General features: G+C 48.6%; 1 protein-coding gene across 8 annotated transcripts in view; it reads right to left on the reverse strand.

The window, feature by feature from the left end:
• Positions 1–2,972: 2,972 nt before the first annotated feature.
• Positions 2,973–12,309, reverse strand: part of EPB41L1 (erythrocyte membrane protein band 4.1 like 1) — a 139,137-nt gene continuing 129,800 nt past the window's right edge. For all 8 annotated transcript variants that reach the window (XM_073880477.1, XM_073880476.1, XM_073880481.1 and 5 more), the window contains 3 exons: positions 12,013–12,093; positions 11,552–11,668; positions 2,973–6,350 (listed from right to left, as the gene is read on the reverse strand). In XM_073880477.1, the coding sequence (XP_073736578.1) occupies positions 6,342–6,350; positions 11,552–11,668; positions 12,013–12,093 (207 nt within the window). In that variant the 3' untranslated portion in view covers positions 2,973–6,341. The remainder of the gene's footprint in view (positions 6,351–11,551; positions 11,669–12,012; positions 12,094–12,309) is intronic.

Consider the following 12,309-nt stretch of genomic DNA (forward strand, 5'->3'; position numbering starts at 1 on the left):
GGCTCGGGACGGGAGCTACGGGGAAAGCGGCCCGGCAGAGCTCTTGGTCTCGGGAGGAACGGTCCGCGCCTGCAGGTTCCGCCCCATCAAATGTTGCCTTTTGCTAGTTTAAGTTACACGTCTTAGCTCCTGAACCGTGGATAACAACTTTCACCAAACTATGTATATCCTGCTCCAGAAACACATCCACCAGCCCTGGCCCTTTGGTCTCAATCAGTCATGGTCGCTGAAGCTGGGGTCAAGATCATGGATGCCTAGTAGCCACATCAGATGATCAGTAATGGTCCCAGTCAGCCAGTTTCGACCTGAGTATCACCACCCAGTCGCAGCTTCCAACCACAATCAGTCCTAGAGGAGATTGTCAGAAACCCAGCCCGCAGGACGGAGAAGAACCAGTCTCAGCCCCAGTAGCCACCACATGGGTCCCTGTGGCCATAATCATCCCGTGTCCTCAGGCGGTGCAGGCTACAAACGTGCCATGAGGGAGGGAATTTATCTGTCTGGTTCTCTATTGTTTCCTTGGAACCCAGCAGGAAGGCAGACACAAGGGCTCAGCTGGGTGTGTGTATTTATCACAAGTTTAATTAATGACTGCATTAATAAACGGCTTCTATTTGGGGGTCTTGCTCTGTGCTGCATGGTTGTATCAGTCAGGGTTCACCCAAAGAAGCAGAATCAATAGGAGACATATATTAAGAGGTTTATTGAAAAGAACTGGCTTATGATTGTGAGGACTGGCTAGGTAAGTCCAAAATCCATAGGGCAGGCCATTCATATATAAGTTCTAAGCCTTACACTAACCCTAGTAAGTAGATATTAGTATTCCCAGCTTACAGAAGAGAAAATCGAGGCTCAGAGAGGTTACACAGCTGGAGAGTGGCAGAGCTAGGATGCAAACCAAGGCCTGACTGGCTATTCTTGTCCCTGTGCTGCTGCTCCTTAGCTTGTCTGTCACACTTCCTCAGTGACAGGTGGACACACACAGGTGGACACACCAATCTGTCTCAGTCAAAACTCATCTCTTGGTGGGTTGCAGACTAGACTAGGCCCTGCAGTCATGGCTAATCACAATAAGCTGCTGCTGGATTAACCAGAGATGGCCTCCATCAAGTCACAGTCACGCATGTCACACTCAGCCCATCATGTCAGTTCAATTTCCTGCCTGAAGAAGCTCAGCTTCCTCCCTGACCCTCCTTATTCCCAGTGTTGGGTGCTGAGCTCCGTGGTCTGATCTGAGAGCTCCCTGTACCAGCTGGGCTCACCATCTTCTCAGAGACTCCAGCACTAAATTATGGGCTTGGAAGCTACAGATGGGGGCCCTGGAATGCCACCTTATGGGTCACATGTCCATCCAGATCAGGTTTTCAACTCTGATACTGCTGACAAATCAGACCAGATTTGTTGTGGGAGCTGTCCTGTGATTATAGGATGTTTAGCAGCATCCCTAGCCTCTACCTACTAAATGCCAGTAGTCCCCCTCAGTTGTAATAACCAAAAATGTCTTCCGACATTGCTAAATGTTCCCTGGCGGAGGGCAAAATCACTCCCCTCCCCTCCATTTGAGAACCACTAATCTAGATTAATCAACCCCAGGTTATTCCCAAGCAACACAGAGGCTGACCCTGTATTTCTGGGAGATAAAGATACAGATCCAGAGTGTGTGGGGACCCAATATTTGCAAACCGTGTCCTATTCCAGAACTCCATGGGTGACAGATAACTAAAAGAAACGTACAGGAAAAAATTCAGGGAAGGATTCACAAAGCTCCTGAAAGCAACTGCCTCTGACAATGGACAGGAGTCTGGAGAGGGTTGAAGAATTGCCTTCACTGCACAGCATTTTGTGTCATTTAGTGAATTACCTTTAGAAAGAAAAAAATAGTATTTGGTATTCAAAATTACCAGGAAATGCTCAGAATTTAAGTTTAAAATAGTATTTAGAATGGTATGTACCGGATAACTTAAGCTCTGAAGAGATATACGTATCTGGGAAAAGAGTGGAAGAAAATGTACCCAATTATTTGCAGTGGTTCTCACTTGTGAGATTTGGGGCAATATAGAAAGGTGAGTCACTTAGTAGAATAGCAAGGAAAGTGTGGTACATGCAACTCAGGGAGCCCAAGGAGTAAGTTTTACATGGATTATGGGTTTTTAATTTTATATCTTTGCACTTATTTTTATGAAGACCTCCTTTCCTTGGCAAGTGACACTAGTTTTGATTTATGGAAGTAGTATCGTTTCATGTATATATATGTATATACATATATACATATATATATAATTTACAGAGTTCGTTTGAATAACTAAGTCACTAATGGGACAGGTGGCACATACAGGGATATGGCAATGTATCTGGTGGTGGACAAAAGTTGAAGCTGGGGGTTGCTCTATACATTATCCACTAGGCTCCCATAGAGAGGGTTATAGGAAGAGACCCCAATGTAAGTGTTCTTCTTTCAGAAAGAGGAGGGATCATGCTGTTCCTCCATACAGCAGGCCCCTCTGTATCCTGGGGCCCACATCTTACTGTTCCTTCTGCCTAGAATATTCTTGCCCAGGTCCCTCACCTTACTGGCTCTTTCTCTTCATTCAGTCAGCTCCTCCTCAGGGAGGTCATAACTGGCCACCTTATTGAAGTGGTCTCCTTCAGCAGCCACTACCTGCCTCTGTGCATTTCCTTCCTGGTGCTGATCACTCTGGAATTGTCTCTGGCTGCTTGCCTGTTGTACTGTTTCCTGTGCTCTACCAGCCCAAGAGGTCCTGGAGGGCAGGAACTTTGTCTTATTTGCTGCTGCGCCTGCAGAGCCTAACCCAAGTCATGGACCACACTGGAAGCCACAAATATGTGTTGAATGAAAGTATTCAAGGGTGGGATTTCTTCTACCCCAGTTTTAGCCCTTCCCACAATGCCAACTTGTACTGGTAGCTAAGGTCAGAGAGAGAGAGAGCAGAGATGCCAAGGCAGTTTGTGGTTCAGCATCAAACACATTTATTTCACTTTTATTGAGTATACAAGAACAGAGAGCACACGCATACAGCACAGAGCACTGAGGTGGGGGAGCAGGGGACGGGGGGGAGGGGTGTGAGTAAAAAGGAACAGGACAGCATCGCAGTCGGTTGGCAAGTGCTTTTGAGAAAAAAAAAAAATCCTTTAGAGTGATGTTGCTCATGCAATTGCAGGCCAGTCTTGGAATGTGCTTGCAGGATTCACACACTGAAACAGGTCCTGGCACTTCCTGTCCCCTCAGACGGAAAAGATCCCAAGAAAGCAAAACAGGAGAAAATGAAGATCTGTGGGACAGCAGACCCGGAAAAGACCCTGGAGAGCATCTGGTATATCCTGCTCATTTTGCAAATGGGGAAACTGAGGCCCCAAAGGGGGGGGTGGGACTAGTCCAATGTCACATGGTGAGTTAGGGGCTGAGCCAGGATACCCTCCAGGACATTTTCCACTATGCTACATGGTCTCCTGGGTGGAGAGGCAGCACAGAAAGGATGAGAAATGTAAAAAGGAAAAAAAGAAAAGTAGGTTGAAGACAGACAAGACAAACATCTATATTGTCTAGGAAGAGGAGGATGGGAGGAAACAGTGCCCTAGATTTCAGCTTTGCAGCTCCCCTCCTCCCTTGTGGCTCTCCCTGTCTCTCCATGGAAGGAAGGTCACAGCATCCGTGGGACAGAGACAAACAAACCCTGGCCGGCCCACAGGCTAAGCCCGGTCACTTCATCCCTGCTCTGAAGCCACACATTCAGGGGCTGTAGACAGGTATCGAATCCAGAACAAATACTCTCCCTCTGAGGTGTGACCAGTGTGCTCAGGATGCCTGGTTCCTGCAAAGACAGGGGGGCCTGAGCCAAATTCCGGGTAGCCCAGGGAGGGTGGAGCCATTCCAGTTCTTGGCCCAGAAAGAACAGGAGCTCTCCAGTTGAAAGGGGTGGGAAGGAGGTTCTGTGGCTTCTCCACCAAGATAGTAAAAAGAACCTGGTGCATGGAAGTGAGCTGTCGCACTCAGGGGGGGTTGGAGTGGGGGCCACTGATCTTAACTGGGGGGCGGGCTGAATCTCCCATCTGAGCCCCAGGGGCAGGGCTCTCTCTGCCTGCTCTCTGTCCCATTTTTGCCCACAGAGGCAAACACTGTTCTGGTTTCTTGTCTTCAGGTCAGCACCAGCTTAGCAAACTAAGCATATATGTCATTGGGGTAACTGAGAAGTAAGCCGGGGCCCTCTGTGGGGGGGGTATCCCTGGGCAATGGCCAATAATTGGAGAGAATGTGGAAATGCTCTCAGAGGGGCAAGCCATGATTGAAGATGTAAGGCTGGCTGAGAGGACTTCCAGGTCCCTCCCCTCCCCCACATTCTCTCCTGCAGTCCAAGCATAGTGCCTGGCACAAGTAGGTACTCAATAAATATTTGTTGAATGAATTTAATGACCGCTGTAGAGGTAGGAGGGGGGACTGAGAAATTAAAAGTGCGGTGGGGACATATTCCCTCCAAAGGGGACTCATTGAGCTCAGGGAAGCAGCTCCTGGCAGGCAAGACTGGGAAATCCCAAGCTTTGGAAGGGGTATTCTCCAAGGGCTTCTGTGGTCTGAAGGCAATTCTGGGGACTCTGACGGTACAGGCTCAGAGCTCAGACGCTGGCTAAAGGGGAGGTTTCCAAAGCCAGAGTCTCATACATAGAAGGAGCCTCTGAGCAATACCACCTTTCATCCGCGGCTTGTCGGGGGGCAGGCAAAGCCTTTGGAAATGAAGTTCTACCCTATGGGGCCTGCCCTGTGTTCATGGTCTCTACCATGGGTGCTCTGGCCCAGGAGGAAGAAAACGAATGCGGGAGGCATAGAGGATGAGAGCGAGCCAGGCTCTCCAGACAGCCAGGTTAAAGCCACCATCCTCTGCAGTGGCTGGTGGGTGTCACATCACTTGGGATGGGGAGTCAGCTGTCACAATGTGGTCAGGGAAAAGATATGTGGCCGAAAAAAGAGAAGACTGAAAACCGAAGCAAACCCCCTAGGGAGGTACGGGGGCTGAGCCAGGGGACCCCTGTAGCGGAATCCTGACTCTGGACCCCACACCTGAGCACAGACCAGGCCCTGGTGGCTACTGCCGCAGGGGGATGGGGGGAAGGCATCTTGGACTACATCTGTGTTTCTTCCTTCTTGCCAAACCCCTGCCCCTCCATCTGGGGACCCCACCCCACCCCACCAATCAACCAGTTACAAATACCACACACTGTATTACTACGCTGAACCATCAGCTCCTACTGCGAGCAACCCATGGCCAGAGTCCAGGTCTCCTCGGCTGGGCCGGTTCAGTGAGATCTAAGAACCTTGGGATACATCAATCACAGTCGGATAATTATAATTTTTAAAATGTCAGCTTCATACTTACCAGCACTGTTTATTTTAATATTTGTTTCCTGTTATATGTCATATACATAACTTAAAAGCACATCCATACACATCTACAAGCCGCACCCTCGTAATGAGAACCCATGAACATACACTGTCTACTTTCCTTCCTGTGGCTGGGTTTTCTGCTCTTGCCTTCTTTTCTTTTTCTTGTTCCAAACCAGAGTCATCTGCAGCGGCCCTTGGCAGGACCAGGATACAGAGGGTGGGGGAGGGGGAGGGGGAGCCGAGACAGAAATGACAAGACGCGGGAGTCGAGGGGGAGGGGAGGCGGAAGAAAGGAAGGTGGATTTTGCAGCCCAGTGTCAAGACCCAAAAAATAATAATCCAGTGTTCCTCCTCCTTTCTGAGTGGGGGATTTTCTTTCTTTCTCGGCAAACGGTTGACGGTGCATGTCTTGCTGCCGCGACTTCTCTTGCTTGGCCGCAAAAGTGCTTCCTTTGCACTGGAGTGGACAGCACACACTTTAGGACAAATGGGATGCTCGTCCACGCAAGGTCACGTGCAGAACCAGGATGGTTTTGTACTCCTACGGTCACTGTGGTCTGGCTTGCTTTTGTCGTTCCACAGGGCTTCGAAAGGGGGAGCGAGAGATTATTGTCATTACATATATATATATTTTTTTTTTTCCTGAAAAATCCCACCAGTTCATCAATTTGTCTGCAAAGAAAATGTAGGTGTCCAGATGGTTGTTGCTGCCGGCCGACTGCGTGACCAGCCCCAGCAGCGGGGCAAGGACGCGGCGTTTCCCGTATATATATCTTTATCTATATATATCTCTATATATATGCTTTTCCTTTCCCAGTTCCTTTTCGGTGACAGTACGTCACAGCTGGGACTTCGGTGTTGAGTCGGAGAATCCAGAATGAAGGCCCCTTCTTAACGGTTCTCTGGCTTGGGTTGGACCAGAAACGCCAGCATCTCTTCACAGAGGTCAGGATTCCTAGGGCCAGAGGCGTGGATGGGAGGGGACACAAAGAGGACAAGAAGAATTAATAACGTTTGCTCATGGGCGCCTGTGTGGCTCAGCTGGTTAAGTGGCTCAGGTCATGATCCTGGAGTCCCGGGATCGAGTCCCGCATCGGGCTCCCTGCTCGGCGGGGAGTCTGCTTCTCCCTCTGACCCTCCTCCCTCTCATGCTCTCTGTCTCTCATTCTCTCCCTCTCAAATAAATAAATAAAATCTTAAAAAAAAATAACGTTTGCTCATTCATCTTTAAATACGTGGCAAGGGGTTGTTTTAGCTACCTTTCCTGTGGCTCAGGAAGATAGAGTGACTTGTCCAAGGCCACACAGCTGAGACCTGAACCCACATCTGTCTGGAAATCTGTCCAGGTTTCCTTTAACACTAAGAAGCTCAGATCACATACATGCGGTTCACCTTTTCCTCCCACCTTCTCTCAGCCTAAGAACTGTTTAGTTGTGATGGCAGAAGCTCTTTGTTTTTCCTCTCTGATCTCCGTGGGCCTGTGTGTCCTGGGGATTAAACCCCAGGGAGCAGCATTTCCATAAAGAAACTGGAGCCTGGATTCCAACTCAAGTTTGACTCCAAAATTTTGTGGTCAAGGGCATGAGCTCTGCAATCAGACCTCCTGAGTTCAAATCCCATTCCATGGCCTACAAGTGCTGCCATGTTGGGTGAGTTTCTTAACTTCTTTAGGCCTCCGGTGCTCGTCACTGTGCATGGTGCACAGCAGCTACCCAAAACCACTTAACAGGTGGGGTATCCTTCCTGCCCTTTCCCACTCACATGAGGTCAAGTACAAATGGACTCATAGACACGAAATCCTTTCTCAGTTTAGTTGACAGATGGGAAAATTGAGACCCAGAGGGTTCAATGTCATAGTGAGTTGGTGACAGAAATGAGACTAGAACCCAAGGTTCCTGCTCTGAAACAGGTCATTTTTTTTCTTCCCACTTCATCCAAATCTTGAAGGTAAGGAAGCTGGGTGTTGCTGGCAGTGTTTGGGAGACAAGTCCTGTCTGAAGGAGGTGGGCCAGTGGGAGAAGATGGAGCAGAAACCACACATCTGGCCATGAGTTGCCAGGGAAAAAAAAGACCCTGTGTCAGATGGGTGGGTGTGCTTTCCACACTCACAGCAAGAGCTTCAAAGAGGAAGAACTTCTGGAAGGAAGGCCAAGAGTCAAGTGGAGTCTGAGCAGATGTTTCTGGAGGCTTCAGGGACAGGAGAGAAGCTAAAGGCCAGCAAGATGGACACCCACAAGGAGACAGGGCTTGTGCACCAGGCTGGTGGCAGAAGCTTACGGTCTGACTTACTCAGGGCTCTCATCTGTCCCTGAACATGGCGAAACCTCAGGGGATAAGGATGCGGGTTCAAAGTGCTAAGCACTTTCTGTATGTGAGGCCCTGTCCTTGTGTGTCACTGCTGTGGATTGAGTATTTGTGTCCCCCCTACCAAAATGCATACGTTGAAGCCTTAATTCTCAATGTGAGGGGTTGGGGGTCTTCAGAAGGTACTTAGGTTATAAGGGTGGAGCCCTCATATATAGGATTAATGCCCTTATAAAAAGATACACAAGAGAGATTCTCTCTCTCTCTCTCTCTTTTTGTGCTCCCTTCCATGTAAGGACCAACAGAGAAGACAGCCACTTGCACCTTGATCTTGGACTTTCCAGCCCCCATAATTGGGAGAAATAAACGTGCATTGTTTAAGCCACCCAGTCTATGGTGTACTGTCACAGCAGCCCAAACTAAGACACTCACAGATGTTTAATTCTTATAGCAGCTCCAATTTCTAGGTTAACTGTAGATGAGGAAACTGAGGCCCAGGGAGGTTCCTCTGGGCAAACTGCTAGCAAGGAGTTTCTGGCCCCAAAGCCTGGGTGTGTTCTTTCTACTTAATTCTGCTAACTACCTGAGGTTTTTTTTTTTTGTTTTTTTTTTTTTTTTTAACAGTGGCAGGCTGCACTTTAAGTCCTATAGCTCAGTGTACACACAATGTGGGATGTCTTCAGAAGCCTTTACACACTTCAGAAGTGCCAGGGACATCTAAACAATGCCATATTATAATTTATTCTTCTCAGTTTATTACATCAGATTCCGAATGTGCAGTGTTTTGTTAGCTTACTTTGCGTTGATAGTAATCAGAATCAACCTTTGCTTTTATTGAGCACGTACTATGTGCCAGGCACTGTGTTGAGTACTGTTATATATATATGACCTCACCAACCCTACAGGATAAGGAAGTTAGGACCACAGGGTGGCTCTGGAGTCTCATAGATGAGCTTTGACTCCCGCATCCAGCCCTATGGCTCTGAGCAAGTCACCTAACCTCTCAGGGGCTTAGTTTCCTCATTTGTGAGAATGAGCAGATGACAATACTTAGGTCAAGTGCATGGCCTGGTGCCTGGAATAGTGGAAACACGCCATACATTTCAGCAATTATTATCACTGTGATTATGGTTGCTGACCACTAGCTGATGAGCAAAGTGCAGAGATAAATAATCTGCTGGAAGTCACATTGCTAATAACAGGCAGGGCTGAGACTGAATCCAGGTTTGTAGGATTCCAGATCTTTCCTTGGGCTACCAAGATACATCCATCCATCAGTCTGACATGTTTCAAGCACTTTAAAAAAGAGTTTTCAAATTCAGAGAAGACCTCTCCCCCAGAATGAGTGAGTCTGACAAGATTAGGGGGTCAAAGGTGCTTCCCAAGTAGTGGCAAAGCATGTGGAGAGAAAAGGCAAGGGAGAAACTTCTGTCTTTCCAGAGTGACGTGAACAAGGTGACCTTTACAGAAGAATCTGACAGGGAGAGGGAGAGGAGAGACAGGAAGAGAGGGAAGGAGAGAGAGAGAGATAGAGGAAGGGAGAGCGAGGAGAGAGAGGGAAAGAAGGAGAGCAAGAAGGAGGGGGTTGGAGAGAGAGAGAGGAGAGACAGAGAGAATGGTGTTGTGTGGGACAATGGCATCAAAGGAAGAACTAACAGAGGGGCGAGGAGGACGCATGAGACCCGCCAAGTGGGCAGATGTGAAAGGCTGCACAGTGGCAGGGGTGCGGGGGGAGAGCTGGGGGGGGGGCAGGATGTGGCGGCAAGGACTAGAGCTCTGAGCGGCCAGGGAAAATGGGAAGGCAGGAGCCTGGAGGACTGGCTGGAAATGCTCCGGGAAAGATGGGGAGGAACAAGATAGGGAAAGGAAAAAAACAGGAGAAACACGTTACAGGTACTCGAGGAAAGCAAATAAACAGCCAGAAGTCCATGCCTGGAAGGCGCTTGCCCCATCTCTTCATTTTGCAAGTGAGGAAACTGCGTGCCCACGGGGGAATGGCTGGGATTGGAGCCAGCACAGAATTCTTTGCACCAGTGGCTGCACATGGACTTCCTAAGGACCAACATATAAATACAGATGCCCAGGCCCAGTCCAGTCCTTCTAAATCAGACTTTATGGCCACAGTTCCCCCAGGTGATGCTGCCAGTGCACTACCACTCAGAGGTCTGGGGGAGGAAAGGCAAGAGTAACTGGACAATGGAGTGGACAGGAGGCACAATTTGCACGGAAGCCTGAGGAAGGCTGGGAGGTAGGCTCTGCCCATGACCAGCTTATATTTCTAGAGCAGTGCTGTCTAACAGAAATAGAAACGAGAGCCATGTATGGCATTTAAATTTCTCTAGACAGTATTTGCTAAATTTTCTAGGTATTTCTAATTTACTTAAATCTTCTAGATAGAAACTTTTCATTTCTAAATAAAAATTCTAAATTTAAAATTACCTTGAAACAAGTTAACAGAAACAGGGGACATGAACTTTAATAATATATTTTACTTAACCCAATATATCTAAACATGATCATCTGAACATGTAATCAATAGAAACACTATTGAGACATGTGCGTGCCTTTTTTCATCTTAAGTCTTCAAAATCCTGCATGCATTTTACCCTTAAAGCAATCTGATCTCTGATTAGCCAATTTCAAGTGCCCAATAGCCATGTGTGTTGCATGATACAAAGGAAACATGTCCATCGCTGTAGAGAGTTCTGTTGGACCGCACAGTCTAGACCAGGGTTTGGCAGCCTTTCAAAGTGGCAGGAAATGTTTTAGTGCTTTTTCTTCTGACAGGAAAGGGGTGGTGATCCACATTCTTGTATCTCTAGAAAACATGGTCTCATTCATCAGGAAAGAGGGCAAAAAGGAGATCTACTCCGTGTAGGTCTTTGAGATGAGTTCTTTTTTTCATTGTGGTACAACGGATGAGACGTGTAAAGAGCACAAATCCAAGTATACAGCTCGACACATTTTTATGTATGTATACACCCATGTGACCTACCCCGTTCAAGATGCTGACATTTCCAGCACCCTCAAAGGTCCCCTTGTGACGCCTCCCTGTCAATATCACATCCTGGAACTAAGCACTATTCTGACTTTTGCCATCATTGATTAGCTGGCCTACTTTTGAACTTGTATAGAATTCTCCCACTCAACTCAACGTCTGTGAGATTTTGTTTTATAGGCCTGATAAAATTTAGTCAATTTCCAGAGGGACCAGAAGAACCCCTCCCCCAATTTAGGCTAATAAAAGCCCCTATCCGCTATAGCACCATCTCCTTCTTCTTGTTCAGCAAGGCACGGATGGTCTGTCCATAAGGAAACAGAAAAGTAAACTTCTGGCCCAGGATAGCCTGAGAAGTCAAGGGTTTGCAATCTAGCAACACAGATGGGATTGAGAACTCTGGGCATCATATTCCTCTTTAGCAATATCCAGTGACCTGTGATGGAGGCAGAGACTCAGGGACAGGAAGGTGGCCCTGGGCCTGAGGGGCCTTTTTCTAGCTTCAAATTTCTAGGTAATGGCGAGTGAGGCTATGCTTGTCTCCAGCTGTCCCACCTCAGGACCTGCTATCAACCCTCTCTCCCTGTCCTTATCACTTCCAGATATACTTTTCTGGGTCTGGGGCCTGAAACCCCCAAGAAGCCAAGGAACCAGTCTTCCCCCGCCATCCCCCACTCTGATTTGTATCTGGGGGAGCTACTTCTCTCCTTTGAGCCACAGACCAGGAATGTGGGCACTTAAAACTGTGTTAGGGACCAAGCCACCTGACAGACTCTCAGATGGAAACGACCCTGAAAAGATCTTACCACGGTTCCCTCCTCCCTCTCCTGGCTGCTGAGCCTCAGAGGGCTTACCTGTGGCTTCCTGTCCCTCTCCTCTGGGGACGGGTCTGTTTCTCTGTATACGACAGCTTTGGTTACCAGCATGTCAGGATGCTGCAGTTTGGCCTCCTTGATGGCCAAAGCCAGGGCCTGGTAGAAAAGAGCAACAAAGTGAGGAACCACAGGATATCTAATACAGGAGAGGCCATGGAGACCGACAAGCCCCTTCGTGTACAGCTGTGGAAATGGGCCCAGGGAGGGGCAGTGGTCAAAGAGTTAAAGGGAGAGCCCAGAGCTCAGGGCCTCTGGCTCCTTCAGGCTCCCATTCTATGTCTCTTCCTTTGGGGTTCATTTGGGTCTCCTTGTCTGAACAAGGATCAGCATGAGGTGGACTTCATCTCTGCCCACAAGGGCAGCTGTCCATGGGTGACCCAATATGGGAGGGACTGGGGACTGGGCAGGGCCCCTGGGAACAGTGTTCCCTACCCCCATACCTGGTCTTGATCAACATCTTCATCCCCAGTGATGATGATCCGCTTCTCGATCCTCGTCTCAGAAAACCCCCCTTTCACAGTCTGTAGAGTGAGAGGGCGGTGAGGTCAGCCCTGGGTCCCGCGGGGTTGTGACAGGGCACCCATCCAAAGCACCCCTCAAGGGCGAGGCTGGAACCAGCAGTCACCTTCTCTCCTGGCTCCCTCTTCTGGTTTTGGGACTTTAGACGGCACGTCTTGCCTGTGGCCACCACTCCCCCAACTACCAACTGCCCCCTCTAGGTCTTCCAAGCCCAGGTC

This window comes from Callorhinus ursinus, unplaced genomic scaffold (assembly GCF_003265705.2).
Source record: "Callorhinus ursinus isolate GAN/ISIS: 27379988/994484 unplaced genomic scaffold, GSC_fseal_2.0 scaffold38, whole genome shotgun sequence".
Classification (NCBI taxonomy): domain Eukaryota; kingdom Metazoa; phylum Chordata; class Mammalia; order Carnivora; family Otariidae; genus Callorhinus; species Callorhinus ursinus.